Source organism: Agelaius phoeniceus, chromosome 1, assembly GCF_051311805.1.
Source record: "Agelaius phoeniceus isolate bAgePho1 chromosome 1, bAgePho1.hap1, whole genome shotgun sequence".
Classification (NCBI taxonomy): Eukaryota; Metazoa; Chordata; class Aves; order Passeriformes; family Icteridae; genus Agelaius; species Agelaius phoeniceus.
This window is the reverse complement of record NC_135265.1, coordinates 28,137,983-28,165,064: the sequence shown is the minus strand read 5'-3', so window position 1 is coordinate 28,165,064 and position 27,082 is coordinate 28,137,983. Positions and strand designations below refer to the sequence as shown.

The following is a 27,082-nucleotide window of genomic DNA, read 5'->3' as shown; positions in this document are numbered from 1 at the left end:
ATATCAAGAGAAATGATGTGCAGAGTGGACAGGTGTGGATAATGTGGTGCAACCTTTATAATATTTACAGTTGTCTGTAAGTTTTTTTCTGTGATAAGTCCTGATAAATTAATTTAAACAAAATCTTAAGTGAGAAATTAAAAATATATTCAATTCAAGGTAAAACTGGCAGCAAATATTAAGCTGTTGTATAGATATTCTGGGCTTTCAGTGTGATTTTCTGATAGAATGTTGTAGACTTAACTGAATAGAGACATTCATTAAAAAAAAAAAAAAAAGTGAAATAAGCTCCATCTCTTTTTGCTTCCAGCAATTACTTGTCGCAGACAAGATGGAGGACAAGCTGACATCAGTGAGTGCCTTAAGTACTCTGGCCCATTACCACCCTTGACACAGATGTGCCAGATTCCCTGCCAAGACGACTGTCAGTTTACGAACTGGTCAAAATTTTCTCCCTGTAATGGGGACTGTGGAGGAGTCAGGACAAGGAAACGCACTCTTGTTGGTAAGAGTATCAAGCAAAATAATGCTTCTTTTATTTATTATTGATAATGTTTTGCTTAAAACCTGAGGACTTCAGAGGTTCCCTTTTGACAAGTGTTACAGTGGCAGAAAGCAGATCCAATGTCATGCTCTGTATGCTGCTGGTGGAACAATACCCAGGAGTAAAAACTTGTGCCATATGTTAGAGACTTGATATGGATAAATGGCTAGAGAGAAGATGGGAGAGCACAGAAGAATACTTTTTTCCCCAAATATAGTGCACATAGTAGGGTTTTTTTTGTTCTGTTGGGGTTTTTTTTTGTTTTTTTTGGGTTTTTTGTGGGTTTTTTTTTGACAGACAAGTCAGCAATCATCTCACTTTAACAGGATCAGATGTTAACCCACTTGCCTTCCTCTTCCCACACCTGGTCTTGGCTAAAGCAGACTTCCTTCTCTCATGGTGTTCTTTGGTGCATTTAGAGCTGCTATGGCAGCTGAGTGTGTTTCAGCATTTTGCTATAAACCACCATTTTCAGCCTTAAGTTTTGGCTTACCTCTTTTGAACTTAGCTGCAGTCTTGAATGTCAGATTATGAATGATTAAGCCAGTCCTTTCTCTGGCTGAATGTTTCCTCTCCTAGTTCTTTCTTTTGCCATTTTTCTTTGTCTACATCCAGCACCACAGACCAGATAAGGCAATACGTTGGCTAATTTTTTGCCTTATTTCTTGAGATAAGTAATAATGCTCTTTTTTTGTGTGTCCCAAGAAGGTTCTTTAAGTTTTATTTAGCAGAATAAAAAGATTTACCAGTGATGCCCTAGCCACGGACTTGTCTTAGTCTGGACACTGTTCCACTTTGAAGCAATTTTTCTTCAATTTCTTTTTCGTCTATTGTTTGTTGGTTTTGGTGTTTTTTTATATTATTTTTTCTTCTGCATAAAGTGAAAAAAAAGCCCTGCTTCTAAATTATAATTGAAACCTCAAGAGTGAGGCTTGGCCTCTGTCACAGCACTCTTTGCCAATTAGTCTGTATTGTCTGTGGTGCAGGAAAGCTAGCTAAGGGGGTGCCCATTAGCAGGCCCAGAAAGAATGTGATAGGATCCAAACCCTATCCCTGTCTCCATCCCCCTGTAAATCAGAAGACCAGTGGAAAATGAATAATTCATGATCTTCAAGAAGCCTCACTGTGACTGTCTAATAATTCCGGTAAGCTTTATGTCAGGTTTGCTTCCACAAGGGAAAAAATGAACAAAACTGACTCACAGTATTTTTCCTTATTTTAAAAACAGAGCAAGAAAGTACATATTCTTCCTACCACAATATTAACACTTTGTGATGCTTCCTGTCCTCATTTAAGTTAGCCCTTCAAACTTGCCAACTCTGTGATATGTGCTATGGTGTATTCTCTGTGGGCAATGTGTTACCCAGACTAATTCATAGTGCTTGACTTGGAATAAATTCATAATTATTCCTGGTAAATACTTCCAGAGGAGAAGCATACATTTAGTGTTATCAAAAGAATGAGAAACTTTTCTCCAGGTATATTTTCTATTCTACTGTTCTAAATGAAGACAGTAGCAAATACAAGAATTAAGGTTGTTGCTTCAATGCCAGTGCCTTGTTTTGAATAGTGAGGAAAATGCTACAGAATATTACAGTAATATCTAAGTAACAGCGACTTAGATACTACTTAGTAACAACCACTACTTTTGCAAAGACTACTACATTAATTTATATAAACTGGTATGGAAAGGAAAACTAAGCAAACTTTACCAAAGAGAAGATTTAAATATATTTAATGGAAAGGGGAAATTGAGTGGATGGCTATGCTCCAGTTTAGGAAAGAAAGCAAGAACAGTACTGAATGGAAACAAATTCAGAGAAGGAGCTTATTCTATTAGAGGGGAAGAATGGTAATTATGAACAAATATATGAAAACAGGTGATTAAAGAATTCTGACATTTTGAAAGAAGGTACTAGTATAGCAAAGATGCATGTTACTCCCTTCTTGATTTCTTCCTTCAACTTGAAAAAGCTTGATCCCAATAGAAATCTTGTCATTGAACTGCACACTGCTGAAGAAATAGAGGAAAAGAGTGTATTTGTTTAATCAGTAACTTTTTCAAACTTCACTCCTGAAACATTTTTTTCCAAATTAAATATAAATTACATCTTCTTTTTTAAAAATAAATTGCCTTTATGCAAATTGTAAGTATCCACTACTTTAGAAATTAAATTCAATAACCTAATTTAATAAAGATAAATGTAACAGGTATTAGGTGTATGTATGTATGTATGTAGTTGCAAGGACTTGTTACAGAAGCCTGAATTGAATTTTTGGGACATAAGCTGTAAACTGACATAAACTTGCTAATAACTGTTTCTTCTTTCTAGGAAAAAGTAAGAAAAAGGACAAATGTAGAAATTCTCAGTTGTATCCTCTGATTGAGAATCAGTTTTGCCCGTGTGACAAGTACAGCGCTCAGCCTGTGGGAAATTGGTCAGACTGTATTTTACCAGAGGGTAAGATGGAAGTGCTGCTGGGAATGAAGGTGCAAGGAGACGTTAAGGAATGTGGACAAGGCTATCGTTACCAGGCCATGGCGTGCTATGACCAAAACAATCGACTTGTGGAAACATCACGATGCAACAGCCATGGTATTTACAAACCTGTTTTCTTTCACCTGTTTGCTTATGTGCTTTAAGTTTAAGATAATAAATGTACAAGTAGAATTGGAAGATTATTATTTATTGGTTAGGCTGCCTTTTATCCCAAGATACCTTCAAACCTAGCACGTTTTTGCTGACTTTTAAAATAGTAAAATTAAGTAAAATAATGGTAAACTACTAATTAGGTATTCTAATTGAAAAAAATTAAAATCTTATTTTTCCTGAGAACGGTAGCTAAAAATTTGAGAATAAAGCCATTTAGAAGAGGCAAATTCACAAAAAATAAATAAACACAGGACTATTTTGGAAAGGCTAAAATTATTTCCACAGATTCTTTAGATAGCTTTAAACCCTTAAATAGCCTTATCTCTACCATTTGCTCTTCAGCACCTTCACTAACAGGACCTGAGTTCAACAGCACACAGCACTTTTTCTCTGTGTAAATCTGTCATGTGTAAAACTAGGAAGGTTAAAGACTTTATATTCTTTGTATTTACATTGCTCCAGGAAGGAACAGTGTTCCTTCCTAAAGGGGATGCATCTGTAGCATTAGGATCAAAACTGGCTGTTTCTGGTTTTCAGTGAGCCAGAAATGTCCTAATTGACATCAGTGGAGTTTTTGTCTTCATTTTTTTCCTGCTTGCAGTGCAAACTTGTATCTGAGCAATTGGTATGAAAAGCTGGATGTTAGTGCCATTAAAAGGTCAATCTAAGTTTAATTCACTTATTTAATTCTACTTTCTAATGTTAAATTAAGATAACAGAAATTTCATTTATTTACTTGGATATATTTAAAATAACTAATCAAAGAGATTGAATTGAATAAGGCAATTTTAATTTGCGCTATTAATTCTAGTTTAGAGATCTGATAAACTAGAAATTCAATGTATCAAGTCAAGGTGTTAGCATATACTACATTAGAAATTAATCACTTTTCAGCATTAAGTTCAGAGTGACCTTTGAAAATTGGAAAATTGTAAAAGCACTTCAGTATGTAGGAAAGTAGGAGAAGTAATGGCCCACTGCCAATCAGTTTTCAATGACTTGAAGAATGGGCACTGCCAGCTTTTGTGTCCAAAAAAAGGGAAAGAAACTATCCAAGAGCATGTTGTTGGTGTTGCATGTGGTAAGTAACATGCTGCTGCTAGGAACAACTTTTTGTGTAGAACAAGTATGGATGTAGCTGCTTTCAAGCCCTGGCAGTGCATTTTGAGGTGCAATTCCATTGCAGGAATCAAAGAAGTAGAAGAGGAATAAAAAAGTGTATTCTAAACCATCATTGTTTACCCTGATGGAATTCTCTCTTCATGATAGTAATTTCTGATCCAATAGATTTTATCAGGGAATGTGGCCTACATTCACAGTGACCACAATGAATAATAATCCAGTGGAAAAGCTGCTAACAATGTGTTACTCCTGCTAAAACGAGGGCTACTGTTCATGTACTATTAGCACTCACAGGCATCCTTCCAAAAACACAGTATAGCAATGCTTTGTTGTGCTCTGCAGTCTCTTTTAACTTTGTAAAATGGAAGTGTTTGCTTGTCATTACTGTATTTATTGTAGGTTGGGAAGCCTGAAACCTTTGTTTTTAGGTGTTGTTTTCCTTTGAATTCTTTTTTTCTAGATCACTTTACTAAGATGTCTGGTTTCTTGATATTCCACTACACGACCCCCCCACCTCACACCCCTCCTGTCAGTGTTTTCTCATCAGTTCCATCTGAGAGGGAGGGTACACATTAACTTGGTCCATGATGTAATGTGTGAGCAGATGAAGCTTGGAATTCATATTGAACAAATCCTGTATTCCTTCTACTTGCCTAGAATTGTTTGACAGGAGTTTCATGTATACAGGGAATGAAGAATCTAACATGATTTTGATGATGAAGGTTTAAACCGATGCTAATGAAGACATCACTAAATTTATGGTTGCCTTTCCAGTAGATCCTCTGTTATTGATAGGTATTGTACATAGACATAGTGTAGGCTTACATAAAGCTTACTTAATTTATTGTTTGCCTTCAGCATTTTTCCAGGTTAAGCATATTTTTGAAAATACAAGGGAGCTAGAGCAAATTACATAGCTTTTTCAATCTAATTTCAATATATGTTTACTGCCTTTTCTGAATAACTACTTTGTATTCATGGATTACATTCTGATGATTTGTTTTGTTTTTTGCAACGTGTACAAACTTCTGCTTTGCCAGTTAAATCTTATTTTATATTTTCCCAGTACTTATTTACAACACTTTTCTTGTTATTCTCATGCCCTTGTTGTGTGACAGTTCTTCAGTTTGGCATCTTCTCTAGGTTTTAGTATGCTCTTTGTTTTGGTTTGGTTTGGTTTGATTTTATTATGGTTGGGGTTTTTTTGTTGTTGTTTTTGTTATTTGAATATTGTTTCCTTTTGTTTTGTTTTCTTTAAGAACAAACATAAAAGCTATATGATGCCAAATCAACAAGGGACTTCTGTAGTATCACAAAAGTACCCCACCTGCTGGAAAATAAAAGTGCCTTGTAGCTTCCCATCAATCTGCATTTGGCTTTTCAAGCAGAACTTGACAGGACACATAATTCAAGCCTGCTTGGGTTATTTTTGTAAATTTTAACAGAGGATCTTATTTCCCTACAGCAATGATTTTTCACTAATTTTATAACTGATTTTTCACTGGATTTTTCATCAATTTTTCAACTGATCTAAAGTGTCATCAGGTTTTTCTTCTATGTTACCGTTTTACTCTTAGTTCCTGTGGGTCTCTTATTTCTTTTCCAAATATTATATTATGTAATTACAATTTTTATAGGATATGATTTGGTGAATTAGCTTGTACTAGGAGGGAAAATAAGACCAACACTTAAAGGAAGATATTTCCTGTCTGGTATCCAACTTCAGCTTTTTTTGTCTTCTCACACTGTGAAATCCTGAAATGGGAAATGGAGATAATTGAACTTCTTCAGCTGTGACAACAACCTTTAAATCTGACAAGAAGGACAAACTGCACCCACACTGATGTTATTAATACATCATGAGATATGTTTTGTGATATATTCAAATAACACAAGAAGCTCAAATAGTGAGACTTTCAAAAGTTTTATGTAAATATTACCATGTAAATTTAAAAAGCCATGAACAGGTCGGTGTTGTAAGCCATGTTGTTTTGAATGGAAGAAATGAGAAGACAGGACTGCTCTGTTGTGCCAAAAAATTCATAAGCTCTTTGTTTTGCAAAATGTTGCTTGCTTATCATCACAATTTGGTTATTTATTCAGAAAAGTAAAATTAACCAGAGCCAGAAGGATAAATACTTCAGGGCTCTCTTTCCTGCATGGCACGTCTCATGTTCAAAAGATTTAAGAGTTAACTAACTGACTGTCTCACAGACACCAAGGAGCTAAAGGACAGATGTGACACAAGGACCACCCTAAATTAGTACACCCATCTGAATATTCTCGTGATAATTTTTGAAATTTTGGGTGCAGTTATAAAATCCCAAGTGCAAACAAGTTTCTCAAAAAGACAGGAGTGACTGTGAAAGAAAAGGAAAGGCAAATTATTGTTAAGTAACTGTATTGGTACTGCTAGGTTAGAACTGCGGGAAGAAGAGGGCAGAAGTCCTTCTGCAGAGGTTCCTCAGCTTTCTGTAGCTTAACAGGAGCTTCAAAAACAATCCCAACAAACAGTTGAAAGTAGACTTAAGTTTCAGCTGCAGAGAGGCAAGGTGGTTTGTTTTTTCCTTACTTTCTTTTTTATCTGTGTTATATATGCCAAATATTTTGACTTTCATTTTCAAAATACTTTGTTTCACATTTAAGTTAAATTTATTTTTAAGAAAGTTTACACTATTCAGTGGCCATTTGAAATATTCTGCCACTGGTATTTTCATCCATTCCAGTTCTGCAGAGCGTAGGCAAGAGCTAAGAGCCTCCAGATGTCAGCAGGTGTGGGAACATCAGCTAAAAGGGGTAACTGAGCTGCTCTTTACCTGTTTCCCTTAGTGGAACACACATAAATTGCCATTTCCCTGCTTTTCAATTCTACATAGATAATTTTATTGGGAAAATATAATAACTTATTTTGTTAATCAAATGTGAGAGGTTTTTTTCTCCATTAGAAAAGCCACAGTTGTTTTTCATAGCTTTATCCCTGCCATGAGTTGTGTAGTAGAGCTGTGTGGATAATGACATGTGTCTGCCAACAATCTGTTTCAATGTATTTGTGAAAAAATTGAGATTCTCGTCATTGTTCCTTTAAATTGGACCTTGGAATGTTCATGACAAAAAAACCAAAAGCAAGCCACTCCTGTGCTTATGAACGAAACTATTTGCTCTTCAGTATTCAGTTTTTCTCCACCATATATCAATTATGAATCATGACCCACATAAGCTGGGTGGTGGTTGTGTTTGTGTGTGCCTACGGAAGGCAAACAGAGGAGCATGGCAGACAGATGCAGCATTTTTATATAGGTCGTATTACTCTGCTTAATTCATGTCCGTTTACTGTTAAGACCTTAGGCACAGTCAAGCAGTCAGGATAGTTTGTCTGCTGCCTTATTAGTGTGAGATTATTTCCCCCTTCAGCATTAATTAAATGAGATGCATTGATTTGTGCTGACTCTACAAAGCCCTCTGTGGCTACAAGGCTTATGTGGAGGATTAGAGAGGAATATCTGCATATCAGTGAATACTTTTGCAACAGCTGCTAGGACTATCATTGTGAATGGAGGAATTTTGTATTTAATTGCTTATATGTGCAATAAAATAAAATCTTGTGTGGTATAACAGAGTCTGTATAGTCCAAGATGTCTGTCACAGCTTGCTTTATCCACTTTTATTAGGATTTTTAGATGTGTTTTTTCACTCTCAGTAGTCTAACCTGAAGCAATGCAAATTTACACAGAAAAAAAAATCAGTGTTAAAATTTAATTGGGACTTTCTGTTGAATGTTTATTCAAAAGAAAATATATCTCCCCTTAGAAATTCTAATCTAGTATGGTAGTAAGCCTAGATTCTCAAATTGTTATTAAGATACTTTACTGTTTCATAGCCTATATAATTCTCATATTTTTTAAAATCTATATATATTTATGTCATGTGTTCTCTAGCAATATATTACCTATTGCCCTGCACCAGAAGTCCTACCTCAGGCCTCTGAATTCTGGTGCCTCTACATCTGCCTGGTCAACAGGACATTAGTCTTAAAGCAGTCATCCATCAATCCAAAGAGCTGCAGTTAGTTCACCAGAGGAAGAATAACTGATGCAGGAGATAGTTAAGCATGAACAATTGCTCTCAGATTTTGAGCCTTTGAAGGGTAATCCTGAAAAAAAAATAAAAAATCTTATGGTGTTCAATATATCTTTCCATGGATCAATAGAAATATGAATACTCTCTAGAAACACATATCTTCTGATACAAATGAAATGCAAATAGTTGTATATTTCTTTGTCCTGGAAGATGAGATCCATGAACTTTGTATTTTCTGGAAAAAAAAAATCTGTGAGAACAACATAAACCATTTTTTCCTTTGAAACATAACATGACATTTAGTCATGAAAGTAGGAGCATAATTCTGTCAGTCCTAGGGACAAAAGAGTTCATGTAAACATTTTGTGAGATGTTTATGTTTGCACCCTTCAACTGGAGTAGTCAGTCTGTTCCTACACATCACACATGCAGTTTGTGGGGGAAAGTCTCATATCCACCTACTTATCCTGCTTTGTCATTAGAGAAAGCGTGAAGTCCATTAAAGTCCTCCCTTATAAATTATCCATCACATCTGTTAATTACTTTGCTCTAGGAGTTCAGATTTTATAGCCAATTAGCAATGGGACAGTAAACTTTTCCCTTTTACTAATGAGTTCAGTTCATACTCCTAGTGGTTCAAAGCCATTTGTTAAAATTGTGGTTCAGTAATCTTTAATGACAGAATAGCCATGTTCTCGCTCATAACAGACAACTGCCCATTTCACAGCCTTATAGGAGCTGAAATAACTGAGAAACTACTGCCCTGGGAGCAGACACAGGCCCTTAGATATAGGCAACTCCTTCCAACACCTCTCTGGGCCATGCAGGGCTGTACCCTGTACCACAGTACACCATGGTCCCATCTCTCCAACATCCCCCAGATGTTGTGAGGAGAAGGAAATGATGCTGTGGAACACATCAGTCAGGATGAGAAACAGCAGGCAAAAAGTGAACTGCTGATGTCCAGAGAACATATCTTCAGCCCTTAAAATGTTGAGTTTCTATTTCACTGTCCTTCCTTCATCTTAGCTCTTCTTCATAGACATTTCACTGCTCTCATTCTTTCCTTCTCTCTGCCATTACCTTGGTAATTACCTTGGTAATTTCTTGATTGTTCTTTGAACCTCAAAGCTCTGGTATGACTTTTGGTGTAATTATATTAACCAACCAGTCTATGTGATATAATGGGGTGACATTCCAGCATAGAGATGTTTACCCACACACTAGAGGCTTATTTCTGTAATAAGGTTCTATACTAACACACACACAGGGTTGGTCTAACACAAGCTGCACCTTTTTAAGGGTGATTTGATCAAACTTAAAATAATACTGAAAGTTTAAAAATGGCTCCTTCACATCTTTTCATGTCAGAAACTATGTATTTGCATCACCAGTCTCATTTGCATGTAGTATTTCTGGTGACTTCATTTCAATATTTTTGTATATAACAATATTCTGTCTTGTCACTTGCTAAAATTTTTGCAGTGTGCATAGTTTACAAGTAAAACCATCTGAAATTTAACAAAAACAGCAACAACAACAACCAAGTTTAAACTTTTCAAAGTTCTTCAACATCTGCTTTCTTGGATTTGAGGGAGGATTGCTATGAACTTACAGAGATCATCCTTAATCACCCTAAAAGATATGCTGACTTCATACACAAAGAAAGGCATCTGAGGTGATGACTAGTCCAGAGAAGCTTTTCCTGAAAAGTACCATTTGACAGGTAGTAAGTGGAGTGGAGTGAAACATGTAATTTTCAACAAGTAATTTTTTTTTTTTTAATTCACTCGTCTTTCTTGACTAAAGTGCTCTCTGTAAACAATTGGAAGTGTGCTTCTTCCTCAGTTCTAAGGGAGTCCAGTGGAATAGCTAAATGTTAAACAGTCCGTTGAGCAAAATACTGAGGCCCTTGAGAGGAAATACATGCCAAGGGATGAAAATGCCAAAAACTTTTTGATGTCAGATATAACAAGGTCATTTTCATTCTGCATACTAATTACATATGGAATACAAATCAGAGAGCACAGTGTTTGTATTTCTTCCCTTTGTCCTCTACTTTGATTTGTGAGAACATTCTTCATTGCATTTCAGGCTCTGGCCAGAGAATGCCAGCGTAAGCTCTTGAGAGCATTTTGTTCTGTTTGTGCTTCACCAAGATATTACTTTTGGCAGGATGTTTATTTCTTTTCTCTTCTTTCTTTGTTTCTGTGTAGTGTCTCCTTACAATTCTCCTGGCTTATGTTCTGAGCCATTTATTTCCTCTTCCCTCTCACTGTCTTTTCTTACCCTTTCCTCTATTCCTCCTTAGTCCCTCTTTTGTTTTGCATTTCCTCTGTTGTTTTGAATTCTGACTCTTTGCCATGAAATGTAACTTCATAGAATTGTGTCCTGAGTTGGCAGGGATCCCCAAGGATCACAAAGTCCAACTCCTGGCCCTGCAGAGGACACCCCAAGAGTCACACCATGTACCTGAGAGCATTGTCCAAATGCTTCTTGAAATCTGCCAAGCTTCATGCTGGGACCAGTTCCCTGGGGAGCCAGTTCCAGTGCCCAACCACCCTCTGTGTGAAGAAAATTTTTCTAATATATAATCTAATCTTTGTGTTCTTAGATATAGGCAAAAATTTTTTATTTTCTTTTCCGTCTGTTTGGAGAAGCTGTGAAATTCCTTTTAACTGTGTTAGTATACCAGTGGTTAGGAGTTTTTTAATGCTTGTCTTGCATCTTACAAAATAATAAGTGTTTTTATCTCTGCTCTCCAAAAATGGTCCACACTTCCAGAATCTCCAAGCAATCTTACCTTGTTAGAGCTCCTTTTTGGTGCTTTCATTGATTGACTCCATTCTTGTTCTCTTCTTAACATGTCTTTTCCATTCTTCTTGTTCAGCTGTTTAGCTTTCATATGTGGAGTTTGGGTCTTGATGCTTTTCTGAGAAAATAGGAAAGAGGGAGGGGAGAGCATCATAGGCCAGATATCATGGAGATGGCACAGGAAAGAGCTGCATGGTGAACAGAAGCCATTCCATGAAGCTTGCAGGATTAAGGAGCCAGTATAAGATTGCAATTCAGTATTTTTTCATTATAGTGTAGATAGTGTCATGTGGACCACTGCATCCTCTACAAAATGCATTAACATATCAGCAGGTTGCAGTTTTCCATGCCATAACTCTTTGTAAGACTCTGTATCTGTAGTAGGATGCTGTTTTGCCTTTTTTGCATTCTATGGTGAGGCAGCTCTTGTGGTTGACTTCAATGTTGATATTTCATGGATAGTATAAAGGTTTCTCCAGTGATATGGTTTCATTTGATAATTTATGGAATTACTTGAAATGTAGCTCAGGGTAATTAAAATGTTACCTGGAAATTGCATATAGTACAATGTATTTGATACAACTTCTGTCTGAAAGATTCTAAGTATGTTGTTAAACTTTTTGCTCTTGTGTGGATGAATTGAAGGGAAATGAAACAAAATAAATAACTTCTAGTTTTTCAATTATTTTAGTTTAGTATGTTCCACACAGGCTCCTTTTGGTAGGCTATAAAGTGTTATCAAAATCCAAAATGCCATGGTATCCCAGAGAACTTGGCAAAGACTGGAAAGATCCCTTTGAGAGTTTGTATTTCTCAGAGGTCTATGGACCTTAAAATAAAGTCTTCCTGAAGCAGCTTGTACTAATTCAAGTTACCTGCTTAAGGATATTTAAAACAGCTTGAATTTGGATTTTTGAGTCCTTAATTACCAGAGATAGAAATTTCACAAATGGTAAATGGCATAACTCTGTTATAGTAGAAAGATTTCTCCAGAAAAACAGTATTTAGAGGTTATGTTGAAAGTAAAAGCAGCATTTCAGAATCACAAGAAATTTCACAGAGCAGTGAAATATTCACTTAGTTCTATCAGACAAGAAATATCACTAAACATTTCTTGTTTGAAGGGAATTGTTTCTTTTAACTTTTAATGGTTATTTTACATTTTCATTCAGTAACTTCCTGATTGGTTTTGTATAGCACCTGAGAGGACTTGTTGAAAACTCATTTCTGGTGCAAGTACAGATTTTGGTATTTATGCAATTAAACTTCAGTGCAGGATAGAGCTCTGAGATAGGGGGCATCAGATTTCTAGGACTCAGAGATGTCAGGTAAGGTGAAACGGAATCAATTTTGCATCTACTACTGCAGGGAGATCTATGTCAGCATCTCTTATATGCAGGGATATGATCCTCAAAAATTTATTTTGTCTAACACAGTGTTCCCTTCATTCACTTTCACTGAACTGGTTGCTCAAATAGCAACAGATATTTAATAAATATGCTTGTAATTCAAGGTAATAATATTCTAGTCATTTTAAGGAAGATATGTTTGGTGAGCAGTATTTTCACAATGCTCAAGTCCAGGATGTGCTCTTTATGTTTATTTAAATATTTAACACTTCTAAACAAAGTAAAACCATACAAAATGAAAACATCACCTGAATTTGACCATAAAATACTATAAATGCTGCTTTAAGGTTTTTTTTAAAATTATTTTCTTTATCTAAAAAAATTAACTATATCTAAACCAACAAATTAACTAGAAATAAGTATGTAGAATTGAAATCTAAATGGTTTGATTCTTTACAAACCTTGAGATTGGTTGTTATTGGTTCCTTTCAGAAGAGATATAACAACTTAGAAGCACAGGTTAAAAATAATTCAACTCTGATGAAAAGATTGATCACCTTCGAATTAAAAAAATTCTATATATCTGACAAACAATTGAAACATTTGAAGCCTAGTGAACCATGGTAATCTTTTGAGGATGATCTTAACAAGTATGGAAAACGTTGCAACTGTTTTTTTGAATATTTTAATGAAATATTTTAATACAAATTTAAATCCACCAAGGTTTTTAATCTGTAAAGTGAACAATGGTAATGGTAATGGTAAATACTTTGCAGATCTGACACAGGAAAGGGGAGAAGAGAGTTCAGGACCTAGTTGTAGTAAACATGCAGTTAAGGCCAGCTTTTTATTTGATGTATTACGGCTTCTCCCTTAAATATTGGAATAAATTATACATATTGTAGAGCTATGGCATATGTTGCTTTTGAAAGAAAGATATTTTCACTTATTCAGTGAATTGAGGCCTCATGTTGCTCCCTGCAGACCACGTCATACCCCCTTCCAACCTCTCTGGACCGATGACTTAACCAAAACAAACATCTGCTTTTCCATTCAGTGCAATTATTCAGTGTGCTGCTGGGGGCAGATGGTTGTTAATCGGTAGATCATTAATGTGGCAGGCTACTCTCTCTTTCTAGCCTTACAAAGGTCACAAGGTGTTAAGTTCCCTTGCTCCAGGCTGGTGAGATGCATTTCTTCTCAGTTGGATTTTTGATGTATAACTGCAATTGAATTACTTGATACAGTTGTGGAGTATCCTTTAATTAATTCCTTTTTCCTTTTAAAAAATTACACATATCATTTTACAGAGTAAGAATGATGCCGCCAAGAGATGGTTAGTGTCAATTACACTGTAGCTGTCAGAAAGTTTGAATGCTGAAATCTGGAGAGTGTGAATCCTAATCAGATGGGATGATGAGCAGTGAGGATGCTCAGCTGCTACTCTAACAGTCTCCAGCTATATGTGTCAATTTTCTGCAGAATTTAATTTATCCCTAATGATGAAGAGATCTCTCTATTCCCACAGTCCTGTCAAGTCAAACTTTGGAGAATCTAAATGAAGCAGACGAGGGCTTCAGGGAGAAGTCGCAAACTGACATGCTGAAGAGATTTCACTTTCTTTTCCATTCATCCAGGGTATATTGAGGAAGCCTGTATTATTCCCTGTCCCTCAGACTGCAAGCTCAGTGAGTGGTCCAACTGGTCTCGCTGTAGCAAATCCTGTGGGAGTGGGGTGAAGGTTCGGTCTAAATGGCTGCGTGAAAAACCCTACAATGGTGGAAGACCCTGTCCAAAGCTAGATCACGTCAACCAGGTAATTTGATTTATATTTACATTATTGATATAGATTTTTCCAAACTTCAAATAACCCTTTTATCTGTATTTTTTGTTGTAGAAAAACATAAGGAGCAGATGGAGGTAGAAGGAGTATGTGTTGGTTTAGAGTTCCTCAGGCAGTAAAGGATCTGTCTTAGTTCCTCATCTGCAAGAATTTTCCATATTTTGTGAACTGCAGATTGCAGACAATAAAACATGCTTACATGCAGATTTTGAAAACTGTGTTTCCAAAGATTTCTTACCTGAAGGGATTCTCCAAGAAAGATGGAGAGAAACTTTGTACAGAGCCATGTAGTGACAGGGCAAGGGGGAATGGCTTCAAACTGAAAGTAGATTTATATTATACATTAGGAAGAAATTCTTCACTCAGAGGGTGATGAGGCCCTGGAATGGGTTATGCAGAGAAGTGGTGAATGCCTCATCCCTGGAAATGTTCCAGGCCTGATTGGATGGGGCTCTGAGCAAACTGGTCCAGTGGAAGGTCCCTGTTCATGGTAGGAGGCTTGGAACTAAATGATCTTTAATGTCCCTTCTAGACTTCTAATCTTCTAATATATGACAGGGGTAAAATGTCTTGTTACAGTTGCTCAAGCTGGCAAGATTTTTAGTGTCACTCCCTGACCATCTTAGATCAGAAAACAAAACTCTCAAACAGTCATCCCAGTGCCCCTTAGCGGGTTCTCCTCAAGCTGGAGCTTGACATTCTTGGGTACACTTGCCCTGGCAGTGCAGTTCAGTCACAAATGCAATTCTGAAGTCAAGTCTCCCAGCTGTCCCACAAACTGCACTTGGTATTGCAGGATGGAGCAGTCTGACCATACAGTCTGGATCCTCTTCAAGTGAAACTAAAATGTAAAAGGTGATCCAAGAGCACCCTGGGAGTGCTGGAAGGCTTGGACTGCTAACAAGCATTTACTCTTTGGGACCAAGTTTAGCACTAGCCCAAGTTAAACCCTGAAGTTTCTTTCCTTGGAGAGTTTTAGAAAGGAAAAACATTCCTTGTCAATTAACTTATGCTCTTCAAAGTTGATTTATATTCATATTACTGTTGAATTTAATTTAGTCTGCAGAGGGATGTTAAACAACCACATGGTCTTTTCTGTAAATATTCAAAGATTTAAAAAAAAAAAGTGCTCTCAATTTACATTTGAATAAAAATGCATGTACTTAATATTATCCTATTGACATTTTGCTAAAACAAAATGAAATGGCTTGTTGATCTAATTTTCTACTTTAGGGGATGTAATTAGTTCTAATTTAGAAAATCATAAGTGTTTAACTGCAGCTAATAAACCAAGTTTGTGATCTACTTTAACAAAATACAAACTAGAATGAGGATTGCTGGATTTGGGTCAGCATGTAAATATGCTTTAAATTAGGAGGAACGTGTTTCAATAGGAGCAAATTATAGTCTATACAAAAGTCTTTTTCCTTCTTTAATATTCATGTAGTACATAATAGGCTTGTATTTTTCTGCATCAAAGGTGATTTTGCTGGAGGTCTGTTCACCACTTGTATGCAACACTATTGCCCTCTGCCGGTACTTCGACTCATTTGATTTGTGGTTACATGGTCTTTGACAAATGATAGTTGATTCCAAATGTAATTATTGTAAAAATAAAATTGAAATATAGTACTTTCATGAGAAGGACATTCCACAGATAATGCAAGGATGTTGAAAAATATAGAGCCTGTATTTTTCATTTTTAAATACATTCCCTTTCAATTCAGAATCATGCAGAGAAATGCACAGATATTCCAATTTTGAATTAGTTATTTAAACTAAATATGATCCACCATTCAGCTGGAAAAGAACTGACTTTTCAGAGTCATCATTCAATAATCATTCAATATAATGTGCTTAGGTTACATATTTATTACTTAATAATGTAACGCTCTTATTTGCATACATATGATCCATAGTGGTAAAATTGGATCTTTGGTGCCCACAAGTATGAGTACTATGATTTACAGAAGAACTATGCTGTAAGATGCCATCTTGGAATTATGAACCTGGGGAAGACTACAACATGTTGTCTAGCCCAGGGAAGAGGAGATGGGAGGGAGGATGCTGGCAGTCTGCTAGTACGTACATAAAGGACTGTTGTAAAGGAGGAGGAAATAATCCATTTTCCATGGCCATCATGGATAGGATAAGAGCAGTGGGCTTACACTGCTGCAAGCAGATTTGGGTTAAGCCTTGGGAAAACTTTCTAATAGTAAGGCCAGGGAAACACTGAAATAAAATCCTTAAGACCTTGTTAAGAAGTCGTTGAGTGTCTCTCAGGGCTGACATGTGTGCCTGTGATTTGAGGCAGGATGAGCACAGTGAAAGCTGGATGTGTCACTCAGTGTCATGCCAGGGTGGCTCCCAACCACACTCCAGCTGAATAAAGCTTGCTCAGTACTCACTTCACTAGGCTAAAAGATATCATAATTACAGTAATAATGGAGTCAGGTTTGATATAAAATCATGTCAATGGCCATAAGATGGTTTCAAATGAAGGGACTAATCTGAGACTGTTAGAGAAATTAAGGACATCCATCTTTTCATTGATTACAAGCATTATTTTCCCCCTTATCAGGAGCAGGATGGGTATGCAATTCTTATACCACCCAACTGCTGTGGCCTGCAGTCATAGGTACAAAATTCCAATGAGGTCAGGAGAACACCACTCACATGTGCAATGCAGTATAAAATCCTCCTTTGGCTTTCTATCAAGATATCCAAATTTTATGTTACTGCAAAAGCTGTTGAGTGTGTGGAGTTTACATATTTCTTTTTATGCTAACCAGGGTCAGACATATAGACATTTCCCTGAATTAAGGCTTTCCTCTTCTCCTTTTGGAAATTCTGGAGAAGAATTCTAAAGAACAAATTTTCAACAGACTCCAATACCTTCCCTAACACTCATTTTCACTGCACACTTTTATGCTTTTTATTGTTAATGTAGTTCAGAGAAGGCCCAAGTATGTTGACTAGGCTGATGATCTTGTGCATGGGCTGATCAGCTGCACAGTGATATGATACCAGACTACAAATTCAGTGTCCAAGGCATTCTATTTTCTGTGGTATTTTGTTACAGGTTAACCATCAAACATCAGCAATCTTTTTCTACACAAGAAAGATTGCTGAAAAGAAATCAAGGACTTGTTTAAGACAAGTCTTAGATGTTTCAGCAGTTTTGATTTTGCTGACTTGATACCTTGAAGGATATGTCAAATTAGCTGGTATAATTTCAAGGCAATGGGCTTTAAGTAATTTATGCATAATTAAAATATCCCATGAAGGACGTAGGAACTTTGGAAGGATGAGAATTGACAGTTCTATTTATTTGTTTGAATTTATTGCCCCTAATGCTGTCAGAAGAATTTAAATTGATAGAGAAGTCCAGTGTCCTCCAAAAACACTGAGGATTTTCTCTTATCTAAGAGAGACAGGATTCCCTACTGTGTAACAGTTTGATGCTCATTATAGGCAAAAAGGGAAAACAGTTCAACTGTCTAACCAAGAGAATAGTTAATATACAGTTTCTTCCCACCAGTTGTGATTTATAGAATTTATTTTCTTCCAAGGGCAAACTTTTTGCAAATTGCTTTATGATAGTAAAGGAGATCCAAGAGAAAATAATAATGCCCTTTTTCTTTGCAGAACTAACAGAATATTGTCTATAATAAAATTGTATATTGTTTATAATAAAATTATATCTAAATTGATTCTGTTTAAATATTTATGCTTCATTCATACAATTCTAACTTTTTCTTTTTGCTTTTTTTTCTATCCTTTGGGCTCATGAAAATGCTCTCTTCAGGCACAGGTGAGTGTTTATAAAATAGAGATTTAACTTTAGCTTCTTGCTCAACGTGTGCTGTCTGTCCCATTTTTTGTAATGTATGTTTGAGTCAGTACATGGAACACTGTAGAAATCGCTATATGAGATGCCATTTAAAAATTTGAATTCAAATCTAAACATAACACTAGTTCTGGTACACAAATACATTAGAGTGATTTTAAGCATATACAATAAATAAATAAAGTGAATCCATGTATATTGATATAATATCTCTTGAGGTCACCTCTCCTTAGTGATACCAAACACCCACAACTAATAACTGGGATAATAATATAATAGTGGGATGGAATCATAGAGAAGAGATGTGAAGGACTAAGCTAAAGTCCTAGCAGAGTTTTAACAGCATTTTTTAAAAAGTTGTACTCATGAGATAGCATGTTACAGACTTTATGTTAGTTCTGTTGATGTTTTTGGTGGGAATGGCACAGCATGGGCTTAGTGGTAGAGAAACCCAGAGAATCCAGCACTCAATAGCTTCTGTCTTTTTGTTATTTCAGTAGTTTTCTAGCAAGTTTTAATCTGTATTATTACCATAGTGTCTAAATCATCAAGTTCATATTTTTTATTTTTCCCAAGAGAATTAATGCTTTTTTCTGTATGATCACTTATGCATGTTTATCTTACTTGTGTGGACCAAAACTGACACTGAATGTGGATTCCAGGTGTATGAGGTAGTCCCCTGCCACAGTGACTGCAGCCAGTACATATGGGTAACTGAGCCCTGGAGTGTCTGCAAGGTGACCAATGTGGACTTAAAAGAGAATTGTGGAGAAGGTGTTCAAACAAGGAAAGTCAGGTAAAACAATATTGCTCCTCCTTCACTTTAAAGAACCTTCACTTTCAGTTTTTGGCTGTATTCTATGTAATGCCTAGTGTTGAGTGCAGACCTGGAGCCTGGCTGATATAAATCAAAATAGATTCAAGGAGTGCAATATGACTCTGTCGACTTGTTATGGATATAGACCTTGATTCCTAATTTAATCTATTGGTAATTAAAAGGCATCTGTGTAAATTAAGGATTAATACTAGGAATATCAAAGTTTTGAAGTTTTAATAGTTCTGGATTTAAAGTTACCAGCTGAAGTATGCATGAAGTATATCTAAACAATAGGTGATTTGCATTATTCTGATTTAGAGGTTAGTTAATGTCAAGCAAATCACCTGCCCAGGGGCTCCCAGGAAATAACTGATAGGGATTGTCTAAATTATGTGCATGCCTTTATGTTGCTGTCATCTGTGAAAACAAGGATTGTTTTTGACTCTTCAGCTTTTCTTGGGTATTCATAGATCAATACTTGTTTCATTTATGTCCTGACAAAATGTTAAAATGCCTCAGAATACTATAGAGCACATACTATACGAAATCCATGGCAAGTGAAGTTGATGTGCAGTTCTTTTTTCCAGGTGCATGCTAAACACTGTGGATGGTCCATCTGACACAGTAGAAGACTATCTGTGTGATCCTGAAGATATGCCACTTGGTGCTAGAAAATGCACGCTGCCATGTCCTGAGGACTGTGTTATGTCTGAATGGGGAGCGTGGTCTCAGTGCTCTTTGGTAAGAAGTATACTGAAGTGCCACATTTACAGTTTTGGGAGGATACCTTAAAAGTATATGTATGATGTGTTTTGCAAAGATGCTGAACTGATTACAGCTGTAAATATCTAGAGATGGTGTCATCTTTAGGGCTGTTTTGTGTTGGCCGCAAATGAAGTGTGGCAATACTTTCCATTAAGCTAAATTCTTCCAGAACACAGACTAAAATGTGCCCAGTGGTCACTCTTCCTACCCTTCTGTGGGTGCCTTCTGTGTGGTGGAATAGCTGTGGCAGTGGCTTGTGAGTTTGTCTTTGAGCCTAGCTCTGAGCCTCTGCGTAGCAGCACAGTCGCTGAACTGAAAATGTCACTATCCTGATACGAGTGAGAAAGTCTGCAGATCAAGACTGAGTGTAGAAAAATAATTTTGGGTCTCCTCTCCCCTTCCTTCCTGACAGGAATTTCAAAAAGAAATGTCAAAAAAAAAAAAAAAAAAAAAAAAACACCAAAAAACCCCCCAAACAAACAAATCACCAAAAAGTGCTTCAGGACTTCTGAGAGGCTTTGGTGCACTACATTATAGCATTTGGAAAGTGAGCATTTCGATATCCTGTTTATGAGTGAAATACTTCCAAAGTACTAATACTGAAATATTCATTGGTTAGGAAAATAGAATGGTGTTACCAAGTTAGGTTAAAGAAAAGGGTTTCTCTTATACATTAGCAGGAACCTGTTATTTTATACTTGTGTTTTGTGAAGGGATTATTTAAAAGGTTGTTGTATTGCTGCATAAAGAGGTATCAGGGTGCCAAAATATTTAAGCTGTTTCCAAACTTACTTTCAAGCCATGCAATGGAAGTAGTGTCCGTGAAAGGTCAGCTGAATGCCTTAGACAACCAGATGATGGAAAGCCTTGTCCTGCTGCCACCGAGACAGAAACCTGCACTTTGAACAAGAACTGCTACCACTATGACTACAATGTGACAGGTATTTGTGTTATAGTGACAGCCTGGGACCACATCTTACAGATCATTTCCATTCACCTTACAAGATGGATTTTTCTGCTTTCCATTCTTACCCAGATGCAGCTGTGGAACTTGTACTGAAAGCTGATTCAAGCTGTTTGATCCAGATAAAATATTAAATTGAGAGTTTGCGTGTGAAATGTGCACACTGTAACTCCAGGAAAAGTATTACTCATATCATTTTGTGATTTACTAAAAATCCATGCAGACAAAACCAAGTATGCACTTTTCAGGAAGGTACCATGACATTCACTGTTTGCAGTAAAAGTCACTGTTTGCAAAAACGTGCAGCAGCTGGGTTCTGTGAGCCTTTGCATGCATAAAAGTTGCTTGTGAGGGTTGTTTTAGGCCATCAGAATTAGGTGGGAGACTGGATCATTATGAATTCTATCTGAAAGTCTGCAATGCTAATGAGTGCCTCCTTTGCAGACTGGAGCACGTGTCAGCTCAGCGAGAAGGCTGTCTGTGGCAGCGGTATCAAAACGCGGATGCTCGATTGCGTTCGCAGTGATGGCAAATCGGTTGACCTGAAATACTGTGAAGAGGTGAGTGGGTACCTGTGAGAAAGCTCCCTTCTAATTGTGCTAATTAATACTGAGCCAACTGAGCTGTATGGCATCTTCACCAGATGTTTTGCAACACTATTCATGGATTGTTAAGTACCTCTGAAATGAACCGAGCCATCAACTGATTTTTATACTATTTCCTTTGGTTACTTTTAAGTGCCTCTGTGAACATATGCTAATTATTATGTCCTGAAGGAAATTACTTAGAAACAATAATTAATAAAGTAGAATAAAGGTAATAAATCTCAATCAGAATACTAATCATAATTCTAATTTGATACAACTTCTGCATGGAGTCTTGGACACCTGCCAGTATCAATCATTTACTCAATGTGTTGGAAAATATTTCTCACGTGTCATTCTGCAGCTGGGCTGAATGCTAACTTCTTGTATCCAGCTGTGCGATGCAAAAAATACCCAAACTAGTATGAAACAATGGGCAGCATGAATGTAATATTAAGTAGGCATGTATAAGGAGAACCAGCTAGTAGACAGGAACCCTTAAGTTTTGAAAGAGCCATTTTGCAAATGTTCAAACAAACCTCCAGTTTGAAAGCACTGGTTTCCTGACATTTTGTGTGTCGGTCCTAGTGCTTTCAATGGTATGGAGTATGTAGAATGAAAAAAACCATGAAAAACCAAAAAAACCAGAAAAACCCTAGTAGTACTTTAAGGGCAATTCTACACACATTTCTGATGGAAAGTAACTGCGCTTGTTTCAGCTGCCATTCCCCCACCACCATGTCATCGGAAATGAAATAACTGGCAATGGGGGACAAAGGGGGAAAGGCCCCCATAGGAATTTTGGCACCAACAGCTTTTCTGCAGGAGCCTTCTGGCAACTAGCTACTCTCAGGATGTGCCCATAGAAAAGAGTCTCATCAGAAGTGGAGGGAGTCAGGAAAGTCATCATTTATTTTGGACTATAATTTTGTAATGGTGTATCTGACCTATTTGAACTTCTCCTATCTCCTCCAACATCCTGGATTCCTGAATCAATAAGTTCTTATCAAAGGCAGAGAGTTTTGGCTGAGACTTACTTCTCTCCCATGTTTCTACTTTCCTCATAGTTCTTGGGTTTCTAATAAAATCTAATAATTTCAAAGAATCATAAAATGGTTAGGGTTCGAAGGGTTCTTAAAGATCATCACCCTAAAGATCAAAGCCCCTTCTGTGGGCAGGGTCACCTGTCACTCTAGCATTTTGCTGAAAGCCTACTCCAAATTGGCCTTGTGAACACTCCCAGGAATGGGACAGCCACAAAAATTAGGTCTCAAGAAAAGACTCAGGGTATGACTACCCTTAGTCATACCAGCAAGTTACTATGAAGTTAATAAGGCAGTGCATTAATGCTTTTATAATGTTTTAATGTGTTAGAAAAGAAAAGGAAAAAAGGAATGTCTGTCATTTCTAAGTGGTACAATATTGAGTAATTAATACCCACACATGATGTAAAATATCCATCCAAATAAATATTTCAACAGAAAGAAATATGATTTATTTGATTTTATGGGAAAATATATTTCCTCTACTATAAAACCAAGAAATTATTCCTGTTAAGCAAAGATTTAAAACAACATTTAGAATTGATTACATTTTACACTGAAATCTCATTTCAGAAAACCTCTGGAGTTTTCCTGCATTTAAGAAATGAAAGTTTATTATTCAGAAGAATAATGGATAATCACTGCAGTGATGTCCTGGATTTATCAACAGATCATATAGAGACACATCTTGTAGAAAGCTCTGATCCACTCCCTAGTCACACAGTTAAGACTATTTGTTGAATTATGGATGTGTAAGCAGCGGTCCAACAAGGTCAAAGGCTGATCCAATAACTGAGGAGTAAAACCTGTTAACCTGATTAACAGGAAAGCCAAGCTGTTCAGATCTTAACAGACCCTTCACTCTCAAGACATGAAAGCCAACTCTGTGACCTTGCAGGTCATGAGAGGAGAGCATTCAAGAAATTATCAAAATGCGAATACATACCATACACTTCTTGCTAATGATCCTTCAGGGTGGGGGTTTCCGCTGTGTTTTTGCATTATAAGTGCAGTGCAGAAATATTAAGTGAAGTTCAAAATAAGGTGCATGTGGTTGGAAAAGTTGATGAATAGAAGAAATATGAAGTGATTTTATAATGACCTAGTTAATGAATTTTCTCTGGGCTATCATAAAACTTTGTACTAGATGTATGAGTAAAGACTTGCCTAATTTATGTGTAGGTACATTTACTGAATTATGTTTCTTATTATTATATGCAAAGAAGAGAGCTTATAATAGATAAACACACACTGATCCCTAAGAAATTAAGACTCATTATTGCAGTGAGTTTCTATATTATATATAGTTCAAGAAAGCAATAAAGCCAAATATAAAAAAAACCCTTCATGCTGAATTTTGTCTATAACCATCTCCAGGTAGGAGAATCAGCAGAGTTAAATGCTAACATTCCATCTGAGCCCCTGTGTTGTGATTTCCTTATGTGTCCATATGATCTTGTGTTTATTTGAGTTGATCAGCTAAATAAGATAGCCAGTCATCCTGATTACTGCCAAGATAAAACAATTTCCAGAGCTTATTTCCAAGTCCTGGTTATGTTAATGTAGTTCTCTTCAAACTCTCAAAGCATAGTAATACCTGGATTACTTGGTTTCTACTTATGACAAGAAATTGACTTCTCTTTCTTTGAATATTTAAAAATCAAATCACCTAAAGCAAGCTGATCCTGTTCATATTCCTTTTTATAGACTTATTTTCATTCATTTACCATTAATTAAAAATGAGAAAAGCCTAGAAACCAGCAGTTGTGTCTGCATTAAAGCTGGTTTATTTGTGAATAGTCTGCTTGTCAGATTACATGATTAACCTCCAGCAGCAGAGTTTAATCTTTGGTGCCAAACATTCCCATAAATGAGTACAGATACTTCTTGTGGATCACAGGATTTAAGGAGCATGCTGGTGTGGCAGCCTGCTGCCCCTGGCATGTGTGACCAGAAGCACAGAGTGCACAGGGGTGGCTTTCAGTACTTGACGTTCTTGAGTCAGAAACCACAGCTCACCCAGAACAAAAGCTTTAGGGTCAGGGAGCTAATGAACACTTTTTCAAATGTTTTCTAAGCTCTTCAAGTTGAACTGTGATTCATCAGTTCAAGGAAGGAGAGGGATGAGAAAGGAATATGTGAACACTATTGAACTGCAACCTGTCGGTTGCTCCCCAGATCTATTTAAGCAGCACTTCAGTATCTAAGACATGCAAATAGGAGGTCACTGTGGGTAATCTGGCCTTCAGCTTTCTCCTCTTCACTGTTAATATCTTTCTTGGGCTTTTCCCTCTTGAGCTGCTAAAGTCCAGCTGAGAAGACCAGTCTTGAAAGAGAGCAGTCATGTTTCTATAATTGGCAGGAAGAAATTCAGCAGACTGTAAAGCTTTTGCTCAGAAGGTTTGACCCAAATATGGACTTCAAAGAGGGCTCTATAGCTTCCTAATCATCCAAATTCCAGATTATCCAAAGGTTTCAGGTGTTGTCTGTGTGTGATAGCTGTATAATCAAGGCTATACTGAACCACTGAGAAAAGCCAAGAACTCATTCTTTGATGTATAAAAGCAAACAGAGGTCTAAACCCTCATCTGTCTCAATAAATGGTACTGTAAATGCAAATTTAAAACTTGGTGAGTCTATCAGGAGGAGATATTTTCAGTACTTGTGGTAGTTTATTTATGGAGGGCATGTTAATATTGTGCCTAATTATTGCTCTATGCTTGTGTTTAGTAGGAAAGAGTGGGTTTATCTCCTTTTTAAAGCCTTAAATGCTGGTTTTATATCATTAACTTTTACAGTCATTAAAATTAATAGGTTTTGAAATGTCTAGTTTGCTTTTTTTTTTAAACTAGGTGGAGATTTTTTCTAGTTAAAGATATTCACAACTGCCTAGGATTCTGAAATGCCTCAATGATGATCAAGGTCTGCTGGTGAGGTCCAGTGAACAGGACAGTCCTTTGTGTAGATCTGTTAATGTTGGCAGGACTGATTTTCTTTCACACTTTAGATCCTACACTCTATAACTGAGCTATCCTTTTAACTCAGCTGTGCAGGATTCAGGTGCTATTATGCTAAAATTTTTGCCATCAGTCACATTTCATTTTGCTTCATGTATTCTCATATGTGTTAGTGAGAATATCTCTTTTTTTGCATGGATGGGGAAAATCTGGAGCGTGTGAGTTTATAAGAACATAGAAATGGCTGTCCAGGATCAGACCAAAGGAGCATGTAGCTGTTGGGCCATGTCCTGAGCATGATTAGAAAACTCTTCCTTCCCCTGGGTGGAGTGTTAGGCTGAATCATACCTGGGGAAAACACAGAACAGAATATATTTTTGGGAAAACTTGAGTCTTGAGATAAATTTCTCTGTCCCCTTCTCTCGGACTCCTCCAGAAACTAGAGCTTTTACTTTTTGGATGTTAGAGGATTCTGGTTTTTTTGCAAAGTTTTTCAGAAAAAAAATGAAAATATGTATATTTTTTGGAAAAATTATTGTCAGTGTCATGTCAATATCTTTGTATGGACAGCATGATGAATAGAATAGAATAGAATAGAATAGAATAGAATAGAATAGAATTAGTAAGGAATGAGTAAGAAGCACAGACATACAAGAGTTTCCACCTACTCCTTTCACAGCTTCCACCTGTTTTCAGCTCTTGAACTGCATTTTCCTGATGGGTTTTCTGTGTGTTTAAACCTCCAGATTTCTCTTCCGTTAACTTGTTCAGTCTCTCTTGAGCTCCTGTAAACTTTCAGCATCCACAACATCATTTGTATATCTAGTACATGTTCATCCTCCTGCTTTTGTTAGTTTTGAACTTGGCTTCTAGTATCCCTTCAATTCACTTATTAATAGCTGTTCAGTATTTTTGCATTCCTCTTTCAAAATACTTCATAAATGATTTTGGCATTCACCTGTTGTAAAAAGTAATAGTGTAGAGATTAAGCCCTCCATTTATGAGTTCTAGTTTAGAAAATGCTTGATGAAAATGGGATTTATGCATGTACATGAAGATCAGTATATGCATTAGGACTGTCTTGAGGTGAGAATTTTAAATGTCTTAGTTACTTTACTTTTTACCTTGCACTAATGATACAGGCCTGGAGTTTTGTGCTAACCATTAAACATTTTCTTTCAGCTTGGTTTGGAAAAGACATGGCAAATGAATATGTCCTGTGTGGTGGAATGTCCTGTGAACTGTCAGCTCTCTGACTGGTCTGCTTGGTCTGAGTGCTCTCAAACATGTGGCCTTACAGGTCAGTACACACCTTTGGCATATATTAGAGACTGAGACTTCCTCTTTCAGTTTATATAAGTATTTGAAATAGAAACTGTATCTCAGTGAAGCTGGGTAGCATATCAGTCATGGTTGAAGAGGAGATAACTGTGGGAAAAGCCTATTGCATTTTAATTTTCTTTGGGCCTTAGTGAAGAATCTTCCCTTTTCTGCAAAATCTGCATGTAATGTTTCCCACACAGACAGTGACAGAAAGTTGCAAGTTCTTGTTTGCTGGAATCAGACAATTATGGGACACATGTTTCTGTGTTAACTGAGGGAAGAACACTGCATGCTGCCCTCTTCTAGCAGCAAGCCCCAGATGAGGAGCAGGAGTCTCCACTGAAATGTACAAACATGTTGTCACATTCATAAAGAA

General features: G+C 36.7%; 1 protein-coding gene across 1 annotated transcript in view; it reads left to right on the top strand.

Annotated features, from left to right (window-relative positions):
- THSD7A (thrombospondin type 1 domain containing 7A) overlaps positions 1-27,082 on the top strand; it is a 254,195-nt gene that overhangs the window by 210,017 nt on the left and 17,096 nt on the right. Inside the window, exons 14-22 of the mRNA XM_077175422.1 lie at positions 311-505; positions 2,878-3,141; positions 14,198-14,376; positions 17,364-17,369; positions 18,916-19,049; positions 19,658-19,811; positions 20,635-20,776; positions 21,244-21,359; positions 26,566-26,683. Coding sequence (XP_077031537.1) covers positions 311-505; positions 2,878-3,141; positions 14,198-14,376; positions 17,364-17,369; positions 18,916-19,049; positions 19,658-19,811; positions 20,635-20,776; positions 21,244-21,359; positions 26,566-26,683 — 1,308 coding nt within the window. The remainder of the gene's footprint in view (positions 1-310; positions 506-2,877; positions 3,142-14,197; positions 14,377-17,363; positions 17,370-18,915; positions 19,050-19,657; positions 19,812-20,634; positions 20,777-21,243; positions 21,360-26,565; positions 26,684-27,082) is intronic.